This window comes from Garra rufa, chromosome 14 (genome assembly GCF_049309525.1).
Source record: "Garra rufa chromosome 14, GarRuf1.0, whole genome shotgun sequence".
NCBI lineage: Eukaryota > Metazoa > Chordata > Actinopteri > Cypriniformes > Cyprinidae > Garra > Garra rufa.
In genome coordinates this window covers 2,713,576-2,737,264 of record NC_133374.1, presented here as the reverse complement: position 1 = coordinate 2,737,264, position 23,689 = coordinate 2,713,576, and the positions used below count along the sequence as shown (strand labels likewise).

General features: G+C 33.1%; 1 protein-coding gene across 1 annotated transcript in view; it reads right to left on the bottom strand.

Moving 5' to 3' along the window:
* Positions 1-1,139: 1,139 nt before the first annotated feature.
* The window catches only part of clpb (ClpB family mitochondrial disaggregase), a 58,929-nt gene continuing 36,379 nt past the window's right edge, over positions 1,140-23,689 (bottom strand). The window contains exons 6-15 of the mRNA XM_073818096.1: positions 19,042-19,139; positions 17,496-17,610; positions 11,133-11,210; positions 8,517-8,572; positions 8,388-8,432; positions 6,182-6,343; positions 4,084-4,240; positions 3,939-4,012; positions 3,737-3,856; positions 1,140-1,280 (exon numbers count right to left, since the gene is read on the bottom strand). Coding sequence (XP_073674197.1) covers positions 1,155-1,280; positions 3,737-3,856; positions 3,939-4,012; positions 4,084-4,240; positions 6,182-6,343; positions 8,388-8,432; positions 8,517-8,572; positions 11,133-11,210; positions 17,496-17,610; positions 19,042-19,139 — 1,031 coding nt within the window. The 3' untranslated portion in view covers positions 1,140-1,154. The remainder of the gene's footprint in view (positions 1,281-3,736; positions 3,857-3,938; positions 4,013-4,083; positions 4,241-6,181; positions 6,344-8,387; positions 8,433-8,516; positions 8,573-11,132; positions 11,211-17,495; positions 17,611-19,041; positions 19,140-23,689) is intronic.

Here is a 23,689-nt window from a genome sequence, read left to right as displayed (position 1 = left end):
CCATGTAAAAGGTATACAGTAAACAACCTAGAAAAACACAGAACTAGATTTTTATAAGATTTCAACCTAAAAAACAAGTGTTTAAGGACACAAAAGTGTCATATTACTAGAGAACTACACCCGCTGGAGAGAATTTGAACGGCGACAATAAACATTTATTATTTTTAACCATGTCAAAGGATTATTTTACGAACCTAAGAGGAGGAGATACATTGAGAAACAAAATTTTATTGGTTTATTGGTCTATGCACAGCAAAAAATGCTTTTCTTACTTAGATATTTGTCTGGTTTTCAGCCAAAATCTCTAAAACTTCTTAAATAAAGCAGTGTTTTCTAGACGAGCTAAAATTGTTTTGTTTTCAGTAAAAACAAGTCAAAATTAAGTGAGTTTTTGCTTAAAACAAGCAAAAAATAGTCTTGTTTTCTGCTTGAAATAAGATTATTTTACTTACCCCATTGGCAGATTATTTTGCTTATTCTAAGCAATAATCACTTCATTTTGACTTGTTTTTACTGAAAACAAGACAATAATTTTTACTCGTCTAGAAAATCCTTCCTGATTTAAGAAGTTTTAGATAGTTTTGGCTGGAAACAAGACAAAATCCAAGTAAGAAAAGCATTTTTTTGTGTGTCAATGCTCCTTTTCCTTACCTTCCTTTTGTTGAAATGATCTGAATGACCCAACGTGAAAAACCGACATCTACAACAATTTGTGTCTTTAAACACTCGTTTTTTGGGTCGACAGCTTATAAAAATGTAGTTGTGTGTTTTTTAGCTTGTTTACTGTACACCTTGTCTCATTGCAGCTTTTAGACATTCTTTTGTTTTTTGTTATAAGTCAGAAATGACAAGGAGGCCGCTTCCCGCAGTACAAAGTCAATGGAGAGCGCCGGTGTGGGCGTGGCCTAAATGCACTCTGTCTCTATTGGATGATTACATGTGGGCGTGTCTCTCTTTGAACATGAGCTCACAGGGGCAGATTTTAAAAGGCAATGATTGGAGAATGTCATCCAGTTATGACATTTAAATGTTACAGATTAAATATTCACAATAAGTGACAGATAAAAAACAGATTATTCTAATATGCTGATTTGCTGCTCAAGGAAAGTCAGAAATCAAAGTTGATAGTCCTGATTGGTGGTATTGATTAATGATTAGCAGGTATTGATCAGCACCTCGTGTTTGATGGAGCGTGCGCCGTAATGAAGGTTATAGCCTCCCACCAGCAGCTCCAACACAGGACTCTCCCACAGCAGTGTGATGTTGTGCCTCTGCTTGGCCTGAAACAAACAATATTATTTATTAAAATAATAATTATTTTATTTAATTGCATTTTTGTTTTTGTTTTTCTGAGTAAAAAATAAATATCATACATTTTTCCCTAATTTACAGAAGACACCCTCTAAAATGTCATTCACCGTCAATCTTGTCAGGCATATTTACAACAAAAATCAATTTATGACATATTAAAAGAACAATTACATTCACCCCAAATACTAATTAGTTGTAATTCTACATTTTTAAAATAAAAGTTTTGCCCATTTGTCAGTAAGAATTTTTTACTCATTTAAAACACAATAAAATGTAATATGCTCCCTTATTCTTTGATATATTTTAATATGTACAAGTCAGAATAAACATGTTTGAATTTTTACAGAAATATTGTGTTGCACTGAATGTAACATTATTTCAATGTAACATTATTTTAATCAAATTTTTACATTTTATTATCCAAAAATCACTTTACTTACATTTAACATGCTTACTATGGACATAAAATCACTTTTGTAAATTTCTTTTGATGTGGACATATATATATATATATATATATATATATATATATATATATATATATATATATATATATATATATATATATATATGAAACTTTAAATGATAATATTACAAATAAAAATAATAACATCGAATACACTACCAGTCAAAAGTTTTTGAACAGTAACATTTTTAAAGAAGTCTCTTCTGCTCACCAAACCTGCATTTATTTGATCTAAAGTACAGGAAAAACAGTAAAATTTTGAAATATTTTTACTATTTAAAATAACTGCTTTCTATTTGAATATATTTTAAAATCTAATTTATTTCTGTGATCAAACGTGAATTTTCAGCATCATTACTGCAGTCTTCAGTGTCACAAGATCCTTCAGAAATCATTCTAATATACTGATTTTCTTCTCAAGAAACAGTTTTATTATTATTATCAATATTTAAAATAGTTTAGTAACTTTTTTCATCAAAGAAACCTGACAAAATTCAACTCAGCTGTTTTTAACATGATAATAATAATAATAATAATAATAATAATAATAATAATAATAATAATAATAGTAATAATTTTTCTTGAGCAGCAAATCAGAATATTAAAATTATTTCTGAAGGATCATGTGAAACCGAAGACTACAGTAATGATGCTGAAAATTTAGCTTTGAAATCACAAATAAATTACATTTAAAAATATATTCAAATAAAAAGCAGTTATTTTAACTAGTAAAAATATTCCTGTACTTTAGATCAAATAAATGCAGGTTTGGTGAGCAGAAGAGACTTCTTTAAAAAACACTAAAAATCTTACTGTACAAAAACTTTTGACTGGTAGTGCACAATTTTATAATATTATATACTTGTATATTATTTAATCAATTATTGTAATTACAATTGTAAAAAAATAAAAACAATAACTTATTAATTACTGCAATACACACACACACACACACACACACACACACACACACACACACACACACACACACACACACACACACACACACACACACACACACACTGCAAAAAATGCTTTTCTTACTTAGTTTTTTGTTTTGTTTCCAGCCAAAATATCTAAAAATTCTTAAATCAAGAAGGATTTTCTAGACAAGTAAAAAAATGTTCTTGTTTTCAGAAAAGACAAGTAAAAATGAAGTGAGTTTTTGCTTACAACAAGCAAAATTATCTGCCAATGGGGTAAGCAAAAAAAATAAATAAATCTTATTTCAAACAGAAAACTAAATTATTTTTCTTACCTCATTGGCAGATTATTGTACTTGTTTCAAGCTAAAACACACTTTATTTTGACTTGTTTTTTTTTTCTGAACACAACTAAATAATTTTGAAAATCCTGCTTGATTTAAAATGTATTAGAATTTTTGTCTTCTGAACTTTCTATTCATCAAAGAAACCTGAAAAAATTCTACTCAGCCATTTTCAACATAATAATAATAATAATGTTTTTTTGAGCAGCATATCAGAAAAAATCTTATTTTAAGAAAATTATTAAAAAAATAATTTTGAAAATACTTCTTGATTTAAGAATGTTTAAAATTTTTGTCCAGAAGAAAAGCATTTTTCCAGTGCATATATTATTAATAATATCATTGATATTGAATATTATATTGTTGCTGGTATATGCATTTTAAAACACACACACACACACACACACACACACACACACACACACACACACACACTGATGTATGACTGCAGGTCTTGAACAAGCGTGTTTGTCCCTGCAGGCAGACGCCTGACAGATATGAAGTTTTATACGTATTTAAATATTTATGAATAGACCACATGTTAACTTCACTAATATGATTACAGCCGTCAGAGCGGCAGGCTGCTATTGATCCCAGTATATGTGTGTGTGTGTGTGTGTGTGTGTGTGTGTGTGTGTGTGTGTGTTTAAAGTCACAGGAAGGACTGTTTTCAGTGTCTGACATGTTTTCACCTTCTTGGCCCAGTAGTTGAGCTCTTTGCTGACCAGCTGAATGAGTTCAGAGTGACAGAACGGCAGGAAGTAAACAATCTCGTTGATCCTCCCCAGAAACTCGTCCCGTCGGAAATGAGCCTGAAACCACCAATCAAATCATCCGGTGACACACCAGCAACCAATCACAGAGCTCCGCTGAGAAATGAGGATCGTGGATTACCTTCAGGATGGGCCGGATCACCTGCTCTTTGAACTTGTTGGAGATGGTGATGTTCTCACTCTTCTGAACATCCTCTGAAAGCAGAAGCAATGATTAAACATGACTTCCTGGTAAACAAACTTAACCGTCCGGTGTGATTCCTCACCCAGATTTTCTGCCAGACGTCGACGGCTTTGCTCTTGAGCTTCCTGTCTTAGCTGCAATGCATGCTGGGCAATTTCTTCACTAGCTGCATTGGACGTCATGATGAAGATGGCATCTTTACACTCGATCGTCTTCCCTTTTCCATCGGTCAGTCGACCCTGAACCACACAGACACAAACGGCAACGTTATAGAAACCAGCATTTCTATAACGAACCGTGGCACAAAGTCTCTCATCAAGGCTGCATTTATTTGATTAAAAATACAGAAAAATACAGTAATATTGCAAAATGTTATTACAATTTAAAATAATGGTTTTTATTTTATTATACCTTAAACTATAATTTATTTTTGTGATGCAAAGCTGAATTTTCATCAGCTGTTACTCCGGTCTTAAGTGTCACATGATCCTTCAGAAATCATTCTAATATACTGATTTATTATTAGAATTATATATATATATATGTGACCCTGGAGCACAAAACCAGTCTTAAGTATCACAGGTTTATTTGTAGCAATAGCCAAAAATATATTGCATGGGTCAAAATTATCGATTTTTCTTTTATGCCAAAAATCATTAGGATATTAAGTAAAGATCACGTTCCATGAAGATATTTTGTACTTTTTCTACCATAAATATATAAAAACTTGATTTTTGATTAGTAATATGCATTGCTAAGAACTTCATTTGGTGAACAAAAGTATGAATTTCTATACAAATTTACTGAGCCCAAACAATTGAACAGTGCTGTTTACTGTTAGAAAACCTCTCTATTTTAAATAAATGCTGTTCTTTTTAACCTTTTATTTAAAAAAGTATCACATTTTATTATAAACATACATAACACAACTGTTTCCACTAAATAATAATAAATCAGAATATTAGAATGATTTCTGAAGGATCATGTGAGTTGCTGAAAATGTAGCTTTGTATCACAGGAATAAATTACATTTTAACAAATATTCACAGAGAAAATGGTTATTTTACATTTAAATATTATTTCACATTATTACAGGTTTTTTTTTTTGATCAAATAAATGCAGCCTTGATGAGCAGAAGAAACATCTTAAAAAAACATTAAAAATCTTACTGATCCCAAACTTTTGAGGGGCAGTGTATTTATGTCGTGTGAAGTCTGATCTTTGAGAACATATAAAAGGGTCACTAACATTTTTTTACTAAACATTTTCACTGAACTGTACCATAAATTTGTTCTATGGTGTGACATAGCAAAAATTAAGAAAAAAAAAACTCTTAATAATATATAAATAGCATGAGAGGTGTGACATCTTTGTCCTGTGGTGTGACAGTACAGGCGTCACACCAGAGGACATTTTCTGTCACAACACAGGACGTTTCAGCCTTTTTTGTCAATTAATGATCTTGCTGTTCTGAACTAACTTGTCATTAGCAGTTTGCAAGACACATTTGGATAATATGCCATGATTATGTAGTTTTGTGCACAGTTTAATAAAAAAAATATAATTTAGGGTGCACCAAAGGACGATAAAACGTAACACTTTTGTAGTGGTTCCTAAAAAAAGTTAAATATTTGAACAATTCCAAGACTAAAATGTACCATGTGCACATCTCATGGGCTTCAGTAACATAAAACTAATTAAACTTTTTTTGGAACTGGCCAATTTGTCATACCAAAGGACATGATTTTCAGAGACAAAATGCATCAAGTCCATTTGCTTTCAGAAATATATGGATTAAAAAAAAAAATGATTGCAGTTTACTAAAATAGACACTTGTACAATTATGCCGGAGGTATTTATAAACAGTTTTATGCTTTTATTTTTTATTTATAAAAGCTGCAATTTATTGAACCACCATATCGCACCATATGACGATTTTGAGATTTGGTGCAAAAATTTTAAAAAGGTCAAAAAACACTGCAGGTTTATAACAACAGGCCCATGTAGGACAGAAATGTGCCATTTACTGCATTTCAAATAACGACAATATTAATTATATAATTATATATATTTTATCTTGTAGAACATTAAAGAAGCCATCTCACGTCAACAACCCATTTACAGTTGGATATGTATCTAAACATCCGCTCAGCTCTATATATAATGTTGGAACCTGTACCTCGTCAAAGAGCTGTAACATGATGGTCAGCACATCTGGATGAGCTTTATCCACCTCGTCGAACAGAACCACGGCGTTCGGACACTGTTTGAGCTGTTTGGTCAGCTGACCTCCTTCTTCATGACCCACGTATCCTGGAGGAGAACCAATGAATTTCGCCACCTGAGAGACAGAAGACAGAACATGAAAGACAAAGAAGATGCGAACTGGGCAGATCTGACCTCCGAGGGGATCAAGTCCATGATTAGATCAACACACACACACACACACACACACACACACACACACACACACACACACACACACACCGTTCATCCAGCCCTGCGGAGTGACAGTGACAGTCCTCTATCAATACAATAAGAGTGTGTGATTGAATTGTGTGTGTGTTTAGGCTCAGTCTAAGGTCACTGTGGAACAGCGCGACTAAACGGCTTATGAAGGAGAATCACAGTAGAAGAGCTTCTCCGTTCAGAGCACAGAGATCTGTTTCTAGATACACAAAATTACTGTATGCTATTCATAAGACAAAAAAACAACACGATGCACGTCATCCTCACTGATGCAAGAGCAGATCTTACTGTAGATCAGGATTTAATACATTTTTTAAAACAAAAACATGTCAAACTATATTAAAATTATGTAAAAAAAATAATAAAACATTTACAAAAAAATTATTAAAACATGAAAATGTCAAATTGAAATGAAAAATTGTGAAATAAAAACAAATTGAAATAAAAAGCTTGCTAAAAGTTTTATAAAAAACAATGCAGTATTAATATTGATGTTGATTGGGGTTCATTCCTTAAATGTACATTTAATATAAATACATTTTTAAAACGTCAAAATATATTAAAACAATGAAAAAAAAATCAAAACAATCAAAATCAAACATTTACAAAATTTTTTTTTTTTAATTAAAACATGAAATTGTCAAATTAAAATGAAAAATTGTGAAATAAAAACAAATCGAAATAAAAATCTTGCTAAAAGTTTTATTTAAAAAAAAAAGCAATATTAGTATTAATGTTGATTGGGGTTCATTCCTTAAATGTACATTTAATATAAATACATTTTTAAAACAAAAACATGTCAAAATGTATTAAAACAATGAAAAAAAATCTAAACAATTAAAATAAATGATTAACAAAAAAAAAAATATATGAAAATGTCAAATTAAAATGAAAAATTGTGAAATAACAAATTGAAATAAAAAGCTTGCTAAAAGTTATCAAAACAAAAAAAAAATGCAGTATAGTATTAATGTTGATTGGGGTTCATTCCTTAAAATGCATTTGATAAAATTTAAAATGAATCATTTCAAAACAAGAACAATCGTAAATTAAACACCTACTTGAATGAATGAATACAATTGATAAATAATAAAATAAAATATTTTAATAAAAAAATCAAAATAAGAAAAAAGAAAACAAAATATTTTAAAATAAAACTCAAAATAGAAATCTTACTTAAAATGAATTAAATCATTAAATGTAGATTAAAATAAATTATAAATCTAAATAAAACCAAAAAGGGGTCCAGGACCTTAAAATCTTATAGGGACTTCAAGCTAATAGTCTTAGCTTAAAAGGTATTGGTTGACAAAACAACTGGGAATCCCTGCTGTAAACTTCTTCACGTCTTCACTTTTCTCATGATGGAACAACAGTTTGCAAAGAATATTACTGAGGATATTACATTTTTGCCATGTTTTTAGGAAAATAATGTTGTACAAATTAGTGCGAGTGACATATAAACAAACCCTTCAGTAAAAACCTTCAGAATATAGAGAGGAATAAAACTCTTAAGTTTTGGTTTATCTAAGTGCTGCTAAAGTGGAGAAACAAAATCATGCTGTGTATTAAATATGATTATTATTTAAATTAAATTTGCAAATATAAAAAGTGCAATAATAAAAACAGGTGAATGATATATGAACAAAACCCTCAGTAAAAAGTTTCAGAATATAGAGAGGAATAAAACTCTAAGGTTTGGTGTATGTAAGTCCTGCTGTAGTGGAGAAACAAACTCAACTAAACAGCCAGTTTAGGTATAAATATGTATTAAATTTGAAATCTACAGACGCAAATAGATAAAGTGCAATAAAATAAACAATAAAATAAAATATTTTAATAAAAAGAACAAAATATAGAAAAAAGTGTGTGTGTGTGTGTGTGTGTGTGTGTGTGTGTGTGTGTGTGTGTGTCACCTCATGTTTCTCCTGAAATTCAGACATGTCCATCCGGATGAAACCCTGTATAAAAGAGCAACAGAATGTTGTTGTTTGCCCTTCATGAGAAGCCAATCATTTCAGATGAAGGTTTATTTACTGACTGACCTTTTTAATATCTTTATGCATGTATCGCGCCACCTGCTTGGCCAGCTCAGTTTTACCTGCAAAAACAAGTCAAACATTTTTTTGCTTCCATGCAATTCATTTCACCAAACAATAAAACCAGAAATGCTAAAAATATCACAGCCGTCACATGACAGAGTTTGACGAAGACATGAGCAGTTTTGACTCAATATGACGCGACCTCAGCATCAGATGCTCTCTGGAGACAGGATGACTACTTCCTGTCAGGGAGAGAGATCACTTCATGCCGTGTGTTTATTTTGCTGGCGTCTCATGGCACGTGTGTCCATCATCTCTCCCTCCCTTCATTCTTCTCTCAGGGTAATGTAGTCTGTGAGAGTAAATATCGCTCTTATGAATTTTAATAAACGCATATATGGTAAGTGGAGGGACTTGTTGAATATTGATGGCGAGTGATCAGACGCGCCGCTGGCGAAAGGAGAAACGTCTCTTCATCAATCAAAGCGCACAAAACAAACACTCATGACTCCAGATCATCTCTTTGTGCTTGTGTGTTTATGCTTATGCTCAAAATTTGAGTGTATTTTACTTAAACAGAGACAATGCTGGTAAAAGGCTAACAGTTTTAACTGATTTCATATTTTTTTGTTTATTGATTACAGTACATCAAGATTTGTAATTGTGAATTAAATATGAACTAATTTGCACAAATTTCCAGGGAATAGACCGTAACATTGGGCAAAGCCAGGTTAAAAAATATAAGAGATAATGGTTTTTACAGAAGGGATTTTTATATCTCATCTTTTCATCACTCCATAAATTAGAAAATCAGTCAATAGAGAGAAAAAATAAATTTTTGCCATGTTTTTAGGAGTAAAATGTTGTAAAAATCAGTGTGAGTGATGTAAAAACAAACCCTTCTGTAAAAACCTTCAGAATATAGAGAGGAATAAAACCCTAAGTTTTGGTGTATGTAAGTGCTGCTGAAGTGGAGAAACAAACTCATTTTGAGTAAACGGTCTTTAAAGATACTGTCAATTAAATCTACATATGCAAATACATAAAGTGCAAAAATAAAACCAGGTGAATAATATGAACAAACTCTTCTGTAAAAACCTTCAGACTATAGAGAGGAATAAAACCCTAAGTTTTGGTGTATGTAAGTGCTGCTGAAGTGGAGAAACAAACTCATTTTGTGTAAACGCCCTTTAAAGATATGAATTGTAAATTAAATCTATATTATGCAAATAGATAAAGTGTTATAAAACCAGGTGAATGATTTATAAACAAACCCTTCTTTAAAAACCTTCAGAATATAGAGATGAATAAAACTCTAAATTTTGGTGTATGTAAGTGCTGCTGAAGTGGAGAAACAAATCATTTTGAGTAAACGGCCTTTAAAGATACTGTCAATTAAATCTACATATGCAAATACATAAAGTGAAAGAATAAAACCGTGTGAATGAAATATGAACAAACCCTTCAGTAAAAACCTTCAGAATATAGAGATGAATAAAACTCTAAGTTTTGGTGTATGTAAGTGCTGCAGAAGTGAAGAAAAAACTAATTCTGTGTAAACAAGCTTTTAAGATATTGTCAATTAAATCTACATATGCAAATAAAGTGCTATAAAACCAGGTTAATGATATATGAACAAACCCTTCTGTAAAAACCTTTAGAATATAGAGATGAATAAAACTCTAAGTTTTGGTGTATGCAAGTGCTGCAGAAGTGAAGAAAAAACTAATTCTGTGTAAACAGGCTTTTAAGATATTGTCAATTAAATCTACATATGCAAACATAAAGTGCAAAAATAAAACCAGGTGAATGAAACAAACCTTTCTGTAAGAACCTTCAGAATATAAATAAGAATAAAACTCTAAGTTTTGGTGTGTGTAAGCGCTGCTGAAGTGGAAAAACAAACTCATTTTGCGTAAACGGCCTTTAAAGATATGTCTTGCAAATTAAATCTACATATGCAAATAGATAAAGCTATAAAACCAGGTGAATGATATATAAACAAACCCTTCTGTAAAAACCTTCAGAATTTAGAGAGGAATAAAACTCTAAGTTTGGGTGTATGTAAGTGCTGCTGAAGTGGAGAAAAAACTCAACAAAACAGCCCGTTTATGTATAAATATGTATTGTGATTGAAATCTACAGATGCAAAAATTTAAAGTGCAATAAAATAAATACTTAAATGTGTATTAAGGATATTTTCGTTCCACTAGTCTAAAAGATGGCAGCAAATTAAACCAAAATCGTAGTGTCTTGCAGAGTCTTGCATTAAAAGAAACAGAAACAAAGAAGTCAACTAAAAGTACAAAGGGACTGCAGGAAGTAGATCATGCCAGAGGCCTGTCTGACTCCATGACTAAATGTGTGTACGTTCATCACGTCTGATGACACACAAATGACAGATCTGCTGAATAAACGCGTCTATGAATATTATATTAGACTGTAAATCACTTTGGAACGCAGGATTTTACTAAACCCCTGTGTGACTACTTGAAGAGAAACAACAAAACAAACCAAGATTTACATGTGTGCATTTAGCAAATGCTTTTTTTTTCCCCCAAAGAGACTTACAATGTGAAAGATTCAGGGTTAATATTGTTGGGAAAAGGAAGAGATTACCGATTCCAGATGAGCCCAGGAAGAGGAAGACGAGGGGATGTTCTTCATCATACCAGCCGTTCTCCTTCCTCCTAATGGCTGTGGAGAAAAACAGACAATAATTAACTCTAGACAGACAGACAGACGGTAATGAGAAGAAGGACAGACAGACCGGACGAGAGCAAACGCTTCCGAAAAAAAAAAAAAAACAGACAAAGACTGAGGAAAGACGGAGAGAGAGACAGACGGAGAGAGAGACAGGGCCTCTCTGCACCATTAGACACACACTAATTTCATTACGCTGCTGCAACGCTGGAGCAACTAAATCAGGTTAGAATAGATCCAGCAGAGACGCGGCACGATAACACACGCTCACCATGGCAACCCGCGCGTGTGTGCGTGTGTGTGTGTGTGTCTGTCCTCTGCCGTTAGTGCTGATCTGACATCTGTGTGTGTGTGTGTGATCATCAGACGTCATTACAGCAGATATGTTTGCGTTATTTGTGTTGAGCTGTGTACAAACAATCATTCAGTTGTCTTTAAACAGATCACACACACACACGTATGTTTACTCATCTGTCTAAATGGGTTCTTCCATAGACTTCTATTGTTTTTATATACAGCTAGTTAATAACTATACCCACACACTGACCCTAACCGAAAACTTAATGCATTTTTCTTTACTATTTAAAAAAATCTTACTAAAATATTGTTCAGTAGACTGTAGAAACACACCTCAATGAATCAGCATGACTTGTAAGTTGCTATTAGTGGATAAATATAATTCACAGAGACTGTTGGAGACAATGTGATATTATACAGATGAACAAAATGAGACACATTTCCAAGTCTGGACAATCACAATGTAATTTTTCCATATTTCAGCTTTCCATTATCAGGTCTATAAACTGTGGTAAAAATCACAGTAATGCACAGTGTCTCTCTTATTGCTTTTATAAAACAGCTGCAACAGCAGTTTGATAAAACACACTTATACCCCCCCAAAAAAAGACATTCATAATAAGAATTGGAATAATTCTGAGAAGAATATGTAAGTAATAAAGATAACTAGCATAGTTATAACTGTCCACACAATGTTAGGTAAAACAGTACATTTTTAAAAAATGTTTAGTAAATTTTCAGTACTGACTGAAGTGTATTCATCAGCAGTCAAATACAAATGAACATAAAATATAAATAAATAAAGCATTTTGGATGAACAGTTACGAAACTAATAACTTTCTGTTGGTTTACATCAGCATTACTTTATCAGTAAATACTATACTAAAAATACTTAAAGATACTATCGTAGTTTTTTATATTTTTTATTATTTTTTACTTTCTGATCTCACTTTAATTTAATTTAAAATTTTTGTAATTTTGTCGTATGTTTTCATAATTTTTATTACCTTTTTTAATCATAAATTGTGTTTTTTTACTTTTGTTATTTCTGTACATCAAGTCAAAATAAATAAATGAAAAAATACATAGTATTTATTTCAGTTAAAGTTTATTTCAATACATATACACACACTTAAGTATACATATATATATACTCAAAAGTTTGGGATCAGTAAGAGTTTTAATGTTTTTTTAAAGACTTCTTATATGCTCATCAAGGCTGCATTTACTTGATAAAAAATACAGAAAAAATGTAATGTTGTGAAATATTATTACAGTTAAAAATAGAAATCTTTTCTAACAATATAAGCCTTTGCTATCACTTTTTTTTAAAATCAATTTAACACATCCTTGGTGATTAAAAGTATTAATTTCTTTCAAAAAAAAGAAAGAATGAAAATTTACTGACCCCAAAGTTTCAGATGGTAGTTTATATTGTTACAAAATATTTATATTTTAAATAAACGCTGTTCTTTTCAACTTTCTATTTGTTAAAGAATCCTGGGGGGAAGTAAAAATAAAAATCACAGGTTCCAGCAAAATATAAGCATAAACTTTTTCCAACATTGATAATAAATCAGTATATTAGAATGATTTCTGAAGGATCATGTGACATTTGAAGTAATGATGCTGAAAAATCAGCTTTGAATCACAGGAATAAATTAAATTTCAAAATATATTCACATTGAAAACTCTTGTCTTGAATTGAAATAATATTTCTCAATTTTTCTGTATTTTCGATCAAATAAATGCAGCCTTGATGAAAATAAGAAACATCTTTAAAAACCATTCAAATCATTACTTATTTCAGTTAAAGTTTATTGTATTTCAAGTATTTTTTTTTAAACAATAAGCCTTTTTTAGATCAAATCTGGTTACCCAAAAGAGTAAATTGCTTACTGCTTTTCAATTCTTTTTATTTTATCTATTTTTTCCCCATATTTTATTAGGGACTGTTTACTTTGACTGAATAGAAAGATTAATGCACAAAATAAAATGAAGTATTTCTATCATGACAACCTACCGTCAATTCTAGATCATTCACAGTGTGTGTTCGCATCTAAAATGTAGACAAAAATCACACACACAGCATCCCGTCACGCTTAGTACACACGCTGTCCTTCCGGAGACAGAACATTTCAAAGGCATCCGGACGTCTCTCACACACATACTTTGTCCTTGAGAGCAAACAACTGATCAACTCATTTCTAATCCCTGTTTATTATCAGCCAATAAGATTCAACCACATAAACACACACTATTACACAAACACACTCCACCGCTAGAAATCTCAACATCATTCATCCACCAAAATGAAACATAAAAGACACTCAGAATCAGATTCCAAAACCAGGTTTTCATAAACGTGTGTATTTGTAATATTTCAGCAGTGAGAAACTAGAGCTTGTGTTTTAGTGAATACAGTCACTCGCCGCGCGTCAAACTCCCTTCAGACAGCACTATATCCACTATATGACATCAGCTCCAGTGTCTCACTGATTAAAAACGACGGGACCTGTGACTGAGAGCGACACACACACACACACACACACACACACACACACACACACACACACACACACACACGATGTATGTGTAGCGTGATGCTCTCTGTGTCTCAGGACGGAGGGCCGTAATGACATTAGTGAAGATAATCACCACCAATAACCTTTAGCCCTGAGAGCAAAACCCAGAATCAATCCACAGCTTCCTCCGTGTGTGTGTGTGTGTGAGTGTGTGTCGTTTTACATTCGTCTCAAACTCTTCTTTAAAGTGTGAAAAACTAAACTAAACAATGTCTAAAAAAAATGCATTAATAAAAAAATCATAAATAAATCGTGTAATAACAATATAGTTATGATGCATTTTTTTTTCAATTATACACTTCTGTTCAAAAGTGTGGAATAGTTAAGATTTGTTAATGTTTTTGAAAATTCACCTTTGATCACAGTAATAAATTACATTTTCATTTTACATTAACACTTTGCAAAGCTACATTTTTGATACATTTTTTGCAGTGTACATTGTTGTTGTTTTGCAAAGTTACATTTTTGTAACTGTTTTTTTTTGCAGGTTATTGCTTTATTTGAACTGGAGTTGTATATTTTCTGAATGTTTCTTTCGGCACGTAATGTCAGGATGCTTTAGAGGGTTTGTATTAATATTTCACAATATTGCTGTTTTAATTGTATTTTATAAAATTATTACTATATTACAAAATGTATTTATATTTTATTTTACATTGAAGGTGAATAGGGTAAAAAACAACTAGTAGTTATCACCTTACTTACCCACTTGATTACATTGATAATTGTAAACATTGTTTGTATTACAAGTTTTCTAAAACATGAGGTTTAAATATGCAAATAAGCCATTATTAAATGAAATATTCGCTAATTTGCATACATTTCTAGATCAAAAATGTGAACACTGGATGAAGTCAGTTTCAAAATTCTTGTTTTTTTTTGGACATCAAATGATTTTACAGAGGGAATATTGGGAATATCTAATTTTTGTCACTACTTAAATACTTAGAAAAGACAGAAAGCAATATATGTTCACAATTTTTTTGGAGAATAAAATGCTTTATATGACCAAGCAAATTCTATCTGAACAAATCCCTCTGTAAAAATCTTCAGGATATAGACAGGAATAAAAATGTAAAGTGTGGTGTGTGTAAGTGCTACTGAAGTGGAGATTAATATCTCAGTGTAGGAGAAAAAACTCATGGCCTTTAAAAATATGTATTGTAATTGAAATCTATTGACACAAATAGATAAAGTGCTATAAAAGAAAGCCTTAACAGTGTCCTTTGGATGTTTTCTTTCCACTAGTCTGAAAAAACACTTTGTGAAAAAGCAAAAAGCCTAAAATCTCAAACTTGACAGATGCATGAAAAACAGTGTATTTACTTGCAGTGGCTCCCCTTAAATCACAAAAAAAAAAAAAAAAAAAAAAAAAACTGAAAATATAAAAATTCTAAATATGAACAAAAACTACAATAAAAGTGGTAAACTAACACTGGTTCAAGTGTATCATTTGCTTCACTGCATGAGATCATTAAAAGACACTGAGAGCTTTGATTTGTGTAAGTGTGTGTGACGCAGCAGAAGCGTGTGTGTCTCTGTGACTCGGGCTGATGTATTCACTATATCAGCTCTCGCAGATCAATAACGCTGGTTTTATCACAGTGCTGATGGGATCCAATTGCTTTCGGGACAATTTGCCACAGCAATAACTGTCCATTTATCAAATCAGAGGCAGAGATTGGGCTCAGTGAAGCGTCACTATTTCCTCTGCTGTCTCTCTCTATCTATCGAGGACGGGCGTCTCACTACTGATGGACACAGAGAACAAAGATCTGTGAACGATGAGCAAAATCACTAAACGGAACTCTGTCAGAAGAACAGCTGATCAAAACCCTGCTGGACGAAAAAACGTGTGAACAACTCACACAGACTCACAGTCATCTCTACAGAGCAGAATATCAGCAGTAAGACACCTCAGCAACCTGCTACAAAACTCAGATATAATACACAGCAGCAACTGCATAGGAACACCCTAGAAACCATCTACAGCATCTTGACATTACATGCAGAAAGTAAAATATACATCTCAATATAATATACAAATAAAAGCATTAACTGCAAAAATGTAACAAAATAATAACATTGCAAAATTCCAAAAATGCAAAAAAGTAACTTTGCAAAACTGAAAAAAAGTAACAAAAATGTAAATTTGCAAAACTGCAAAAAATATAACAAAATGTAACTTTGCAAAACTTAAAAAATGTAAACTGCAAAAAATATAACAAAATGTAACTTTGCAAAACTGAAAAAAAAGTAAGTCACTTTGCAAAACTGAAAAAAAAGTAAGTCACTTTGCAAAACTGAAAAAATTTTACAAAAATGTAACTTTGCAAAACAAACAAAAAAACAAACAAAAATGTAACTTTGCAAAACTGTAAAAATGTAAACTGAATTTTGTTTTACAAAAATGTAACTGCAAAACTGAAAAGAAAAATGTAACTTTGCAAAACTGTAAAAATGTAAACTGCCAAAATGTAACAAAAATGTAACTTCACAAAACTGCAAACATGTAAACTGCAAAAAAAAAACAAAATGTAACTTTGCAAAACTGAAAAAAGTAACTGCAAAATTTAAAAAAAATGTACAAAAATGTAACTTTGCAAAAAAAATGTTACTTTGCAAAACTGCATAAAATTACAAAAATGTTACTTTGCAAAACTGTAAAAATGTAAAACTGAAAAAATGTAACAAAAATGTAACTTTGCAAAACTCCAAAAATGTAACAAAAATGTATCTGCCCCATATGTGTGTGTATGCGAACACACACACACTTTTGTAAAAGCTCACTGATCGATAAACAAACACCCCTCAGTGTGTGTGTGTTCAGTATTTATTAGAGGCGTATGTTATTGTGTTTTAACTCATATCTGTGTCTCTGTCTGTCCGGGGACTCATAGAGGAGACACACACACACACACACACACACACACACACACACACACACACGAGAAAAATCAAAGAATAGAAATGAAGTATGAGCAGAGATGACAAACATGAGGACTGGAGAGAGTCAACTAATCTGCTGGAAACAGAACGACACAGGAAGTGATGGAGAGATGGAGACGCCGGCAGGAAGGACCAGTAATTGAGTTACGAAGCAGACAAAACTCTGGAGCAGCTGCGTTACACACACACACACACACACACACACACACACACACACACACACACACACACACACACACACACACACACACACACATTAATCAATTATCTTCACCCACAAACACAGAGAAAAACAAAGAAAGACACACACAGAAGTAACTTTCTGAACTGTCCAGTCCTAACAGAGCATTTACTGGAATGAAAATGAAGCAGAGTTGATCAGACCATCATGCACTGGGGCTAGTGTGTGTGTGTGTGTGTGTGTGTGTGTGTGTGTGTGTGCTTGTACCTGATGCCACTGTATTGATGGCTCCTTCCTGTCCAATGATGTGCTCCTTCAGTCTGCGCTCCAGAGGAAACTTCCTCCTCTCCTCTGCTTCACGCTTACTCTGCGCCTCCGCAAACTACACACACACAACAATACAGGGAGGAAAATATATGTGAATGAAGGTACACTAAGTGTTTGAAATAATGTTTAAGTAACATACAATCTGACACTGATCAGGCTTTGTACTGAAAAATGCACCGAATTAACGAAGGGAATAAAATGACTTGCGAACACGCACTGAATCCCGAAGTGAATCAAATGATTCGCAAACACGCACCAAACACCCAAAGAGAACCAAATGATTCGCGAACACGCACCGAACTCCCGGAGTGAATCAAATGATTCGCAAACACACACCGAACTCCCGGAGTGAATCAAATGATTTGCAAACCGCACTGAAGTCCTGGATTGAATCAAATGATTTGTGAACACACAGCGAACTCCCGGAGTGAATCAAATGATTCGCGAACACGCACCGAACTCCCGGAGTGAATCAAATGATTCGCAAACACGCAAAGAAGTCCCGGAGCGAATCAAATGATTCGCGAACACACAGCGAACTCCCAAAGTGAATCAAAATAATTCACAAACCGCACTAAAGTCCCGAAGTGAATCAAATTATTCAAGAAACCCGCACTGAAGTCTTGAAATGAATCAAATGATTCGCAAACATGCACTAAAGTGTTTTTTTTTTCTGAGCAAAAAATAAATATCATACACTTTTCCCTAATTTACAGAATACACCCACTAAAATGTCATTCAGTGTCAATCTTGTCAGGCATATTTACAACAAAAATAAAAAAAGACAAATTACTTTCACTCCAAATACTAATTAGTTGCATTTCTAAATTTTTTAAAAATGTGCCACTATCCGAGGTTTTGCCCATTTGTCAGTAAGAACTTTTTATTAATTTAAAACTCAATCTAATTTAATATTCACCCTTATTCTTTTATATTTTAATATGCACAAGTCAGAACAAGCACGTTGTTTGAATTTTGACAAATATAGTGTTACACTGAATGACAATCTAACATTATTTTAACCAAATGTTGACATTTCATTCTCCAAAAACATATTTGAAACCTAAAAGTAGACACTTCACTTACATTTAATGTGCTTTCTATTGAGATAAAATCACTTTTGTAAATTTCTCGTGACAGGGACATCTTAACATCTTTGACCCACGTATAACAAGAGAGTCTGAGTTTTCTCAGTGTTGTCATCAGTTGATGTGTGTGTGCGTTTGTGTGTGTTGCCCTGAAGCCTGTAACAGTGATACAGGATCATGATGGTTTCACCTGCAGCTCATTAACCCTCCAACAGGATTACTGCAGATTACAGCCCTAATCCAGACTAAATACACACAAATCAGCAGATTACACACACATTAACAGCCCTAACTGATCTGAGATCTGGAGACGGATTCCATAAGACTATATCAGGGTACAATGTGTTAAAACCAGGGTTATTATTTGAGTTAAACATTCTGAATTCACCATGATTTACCATGTTCTGAGCCTCTTTAAGCAGCGTGGCCATCTCTCCGTCTTTGGCGTAGGTCAGCGGCGTGTGTCCCAGCTCGTTCTTCTGTATGGGGTTGGCACCTGCACACGGTGAGAGGTCAGAGGTCAGAGGTTAACGTTAGGGTGTGGGGTCAAGCGGTGGCTCTCGGTCAGGGGTCTGCGTGGAGAGCCGGCTGCATCCGGACGTCAGGCACGTGTTTGTGTCCTGCGGTGATGACGTCACACTGTGCTTGTGTTTGACAATTAAAACACTGCAGTGTATGTCAGCCGCCATGTTTAGCACTGCCTTTTGCCCTGACCTGCCCCGCACACACACGCACGCATACGTGCCGATGCAGCAAAAACACCACGCCATCACCAAAGACTATTTATAAAAAGAAAAAAATACAAAAAAAAAAAAATGTAGTCTAAAAGGTAGACTCGGTTTATATCTCACAACTCAGAACTTTGAGTTTACATCTAAAGTGCTATTAATGGCATGATATAAACCCACTATTCAGAGAAAAAGTTTACATCCCACATATCTGACTTTTTTCTAGGAATTGAGCTTTAATCTCACAATTGCAAGAAATAAAGTCAGAATTGCAGGATATAAACTCATATTCTGACTTTTTGTCATATAAACTCAAAATTGCGAGTTATAAAGTCAGAATTGCGGGATATAAACTTGCAATTCTGACCTTTTTCTCGCAATTGTGACTTTTTTTCTCAAAATTGTAAGATAAAAACTCACAATTCTCATTTTTTTGTCATATAAACTCAAAATTGCGAGTTATAAAGTCAGAATTGCAGGATATAAACTCATATTTTGACTTTTTGTCATATAAACTCAGAATTGCGAGATATAAACTTGCAATTCTGACCTTTTTCTCGCAATTGTGACTTTTTTTCTCAAAATTGTAAGATAAAAACTCACAATTCTCATTTTTTTGTCATATAAACTCAAAATTGCGAGTTATAAAGTCAGAATTGCAGGATATAAACTTGCATTCTGACTTTTTTCTTGAAATTGTGACTGTATCTCCCAATTCATTTTTCTCAGAATTGCATCAAAAAAACTCACAATTCTAAGTTTTTTTCTCAGATTTGCATGAAACTCTCACTTCCGACTTTTTTTCTCAAAATTGTGAGATATAAACTTGCAATTCTGACTTTTTTGTCATATAAACTGAAAAATTAGTTATAAAGTCAGAATTGCGGGATTTTTCCAGGAATTGAGTTTTAATCTCACAATTCAAGAAATACATTTTTTTCTCACAATTGTGACTGTATCTCGAAATATTAACTTTCTGAGATTTGCATCAAATAAACTTGCAATTTCGAACTTTTTTTCTCAGAATTGCAGGATATAAACTCACATTCTGACTTTTTTCTCACAATTGTGACTTTGTATCTGATATAAAAAATCAGAATCTCGATGCAGGATATCTATGGCGTTTAAATAGACTCAAAAGTCGCGTGCACGAAAAGCGAGAGCGCACCTGTGTGCGCGCATTTGTACACCGCGAGCACGCAGAACAGTATTTAGGAGCGGAAATGAATACTGCCACAAGCCCCTACGACTACTCAACACGCCCTCGCTCCTCGAGTTGACTTTTGACACTTTGACGGCGGGGCAATGACTTTTGTTTTCCCACCTGTGATTGGTCATTTGTTTAATCAGTTTCACTCTTGTTTAAACATGTAGCAGGACTTTGACTTTGTGTTTCCAGTGCAATATATTCAATATATGATATTGTATTGTACAATTTCAAAGGTACTTATTTTGTTTACTGCCTAATGCATGTAGATAAAATCATCAGTTAATAATAATAATAATAATAATTAAAGCTGCAAGCAGCGATGAACGGGCCCTCGCCATCTGCGCAGTCGGCATCCTGATGGCATCAGGAAAACGGTGCCCAGTTGGCACATGCATTCACAGCAACCCTCTGCCAGTTTTGATTTAAAGTTTACAGAATTGAAAGGGTTACACTTTAAAATCAACACACAGACACATACACACAATATATAAAATTTTGCCATCCAGTTTCATTTGTTAACATTAACTTTATTATCTCGCGCTGTTATTTTCCTTTCGTGGGTCTGTTTTGCGCTTGCTTCATTCGCGTGCTCGTGGTTTTCGTGCGCGCGACTTTTGAGTCTATTTAAACGCCATAGATATAACCTTTGCAACTCCGAGAAAAAGAGTCAGAACTTGCATTTCTAAGGATTTAAAAAACGAAAACTGCAAATCTGTAAAAAGTCTGAATTCTGATTCTGAGTTTGTCTCGCAAATAAATAACCCACATTACCGAGAAAAAAGTGAGAACTGTGATGCAAGATATAACTTCGCAAATTTCAAGAAAAAAGAGTCAGAATTGTTTGCATCTTGTAATTAATAACTCGCATTTCTGAGAAGTGTGAGATGTAAACTTGCATTTTTTTTTTAGAATTCTAAGGTTAAACATCTTTCAGTAACTCCAGTAAAGATACAAACTTGCAATTCTGTAAAAAGTCTGAACTGTGAGTTTATGTCTCGAATATAATAACTTGCATTTCTGAGAAAAAAAGTGAGAATTGCGACGTGAGACATACCTCGCAAATTCCAAGAAAAATTGATAGATAAAAAGAATTGAGAGATAAAAAGTTGCAAAAACATTTTTTATATTTTTAAGTTTTGGCAGAAATGCATTTCCATAAAGCATAGTGTGAACAATACGATCAAAATTTTATATGATTATATGATGTCATTTTAAATTACATAATGCTATATATGTTCATGTCTATTTTGAAAATCCAGTGCGTGAAATACTTTTTTAAAATTCAACATGATGGACACATATCAAATTAACTTAAAACTTTATTTTGTAATTATTAGGAAGACAAATAAAAACTTAAATCCTTCCAAAAAGATAGTTTATGATTGTTTAGGTTTACCCTAATATAATAAATCAGGCAAACTTTGGTTCTATAATCTACAATGATTATCAAGTAAAAGTAGCATTTTATTTTTTAAGATATAATAATAGATATCATGCAACATCTTTAAATAAACAAAAGTTTTTCAGGAAATAACTGGGCCCTTTTATAAACTCTACATTAATACGGTAAGCTTCGATGTCGTTTTATAATGACCCTAAACAACTTCAATGTGTAAATGTGTAAATGTGCATACACATTTACTGCGGTATAAACTACAGTAAAGCCTCGCCCTCCGTCACATGACTGTCACGATCTCAGCGCTGGACTATAACACAAAGAAACAGACAGAAATAAAAACATCATCCCACATTAAATTAGACACGGAACAAACACTTCCTTCCCCACTCGTAAAATACAGTTTATCCGCAAACGCGCGATCGATATCCGTATAAGCGGGCGTCTTCGCGGAGCTGCCGAGTCCCCGGGCATTGTGGGTAATCGCTGGGATTATTGATAAAACCTTAAACGTGTCCGTCTAACAAATCTCAATCGATAGCGGACAAACAGAAACAGGAAAACTAATAAAGAAATACAAGACGAGCTGGTCTCTCCTCCGCAGCGAGTCTCTCGTAGCGACATAATAAATAGCATCATTTAGTCGTCTAATATCACACAGCGTTCCCGCCGGGCTCACGGCTTCAGGGCGACACACGCACACACAGGCGCTCGCTGCAGCTGCTGGCAGTGCGCTGAACCGCGGGCCGCTTTGACCCCCGGGGTCAGAGTTCACCGCGCGGGTGATTAGTCACATCCCACGGCCGCCGGGAGTCAGGGGCGTCCCGCTCGCTCCGTCCCCAGGCAGGGTGAGCTCTACTGGGGCAGCGGTCAGAGCTCAGAACCCTCACACCTCCAGGACAGCAGTGATAGATCGAGACTCGCGCTGACCGCTCGCTCATCGGGGAAATAAAGCCGCTCACCTGCCCGCAGGTGTGTGTTTGGAACTTCACCAGACTTACGCCGCCAAACTGATGAAAAATAACCTCGGAAGTTCCAACGAAATACTTATGAAGAAAAATGGCATGCTGCATAACACAAGCACGGCCGATTATTATTAAGAAATTTTTACTTTTATTCATCAAGGACGCATTCAATTGATCAAAAGTGACTGTAAAGACATTTACAATGTTGCAAAAGATTTCTATTTCAAACAAACACTGTTCTTTTGAACTTTCTATTCATAAGAGTATCCTGAAAGAGAAAATGTATGACGGTTTCCACAAAAGTACTGGGGAGCACAACTGTTTTCAACACTGATAATATTTTTTGTGATGCTGAAGACGAGTTTAGATGCTGGAAATTCAGCTGCGCATCACAGAAATCAATTACATTTTAACAGGTATTCATATAGAAAACAGCTAGTTTTAATTGTAAAAACATTCCACTATTTTTTACTATATTTTCAATCAAATAAATGCAGCCTTGATAAATCACATATATATATATATATATATATATATATATATATATATATATATATATATATATATATATATATATATATATATATATATATATATATATATATATATATATATATATATATATATATATATATATATATATATATATATATATATATATATATATATATATATATATATATATATATATATATATATATATATATATATATATATATATATATATATATATATATATATATATAT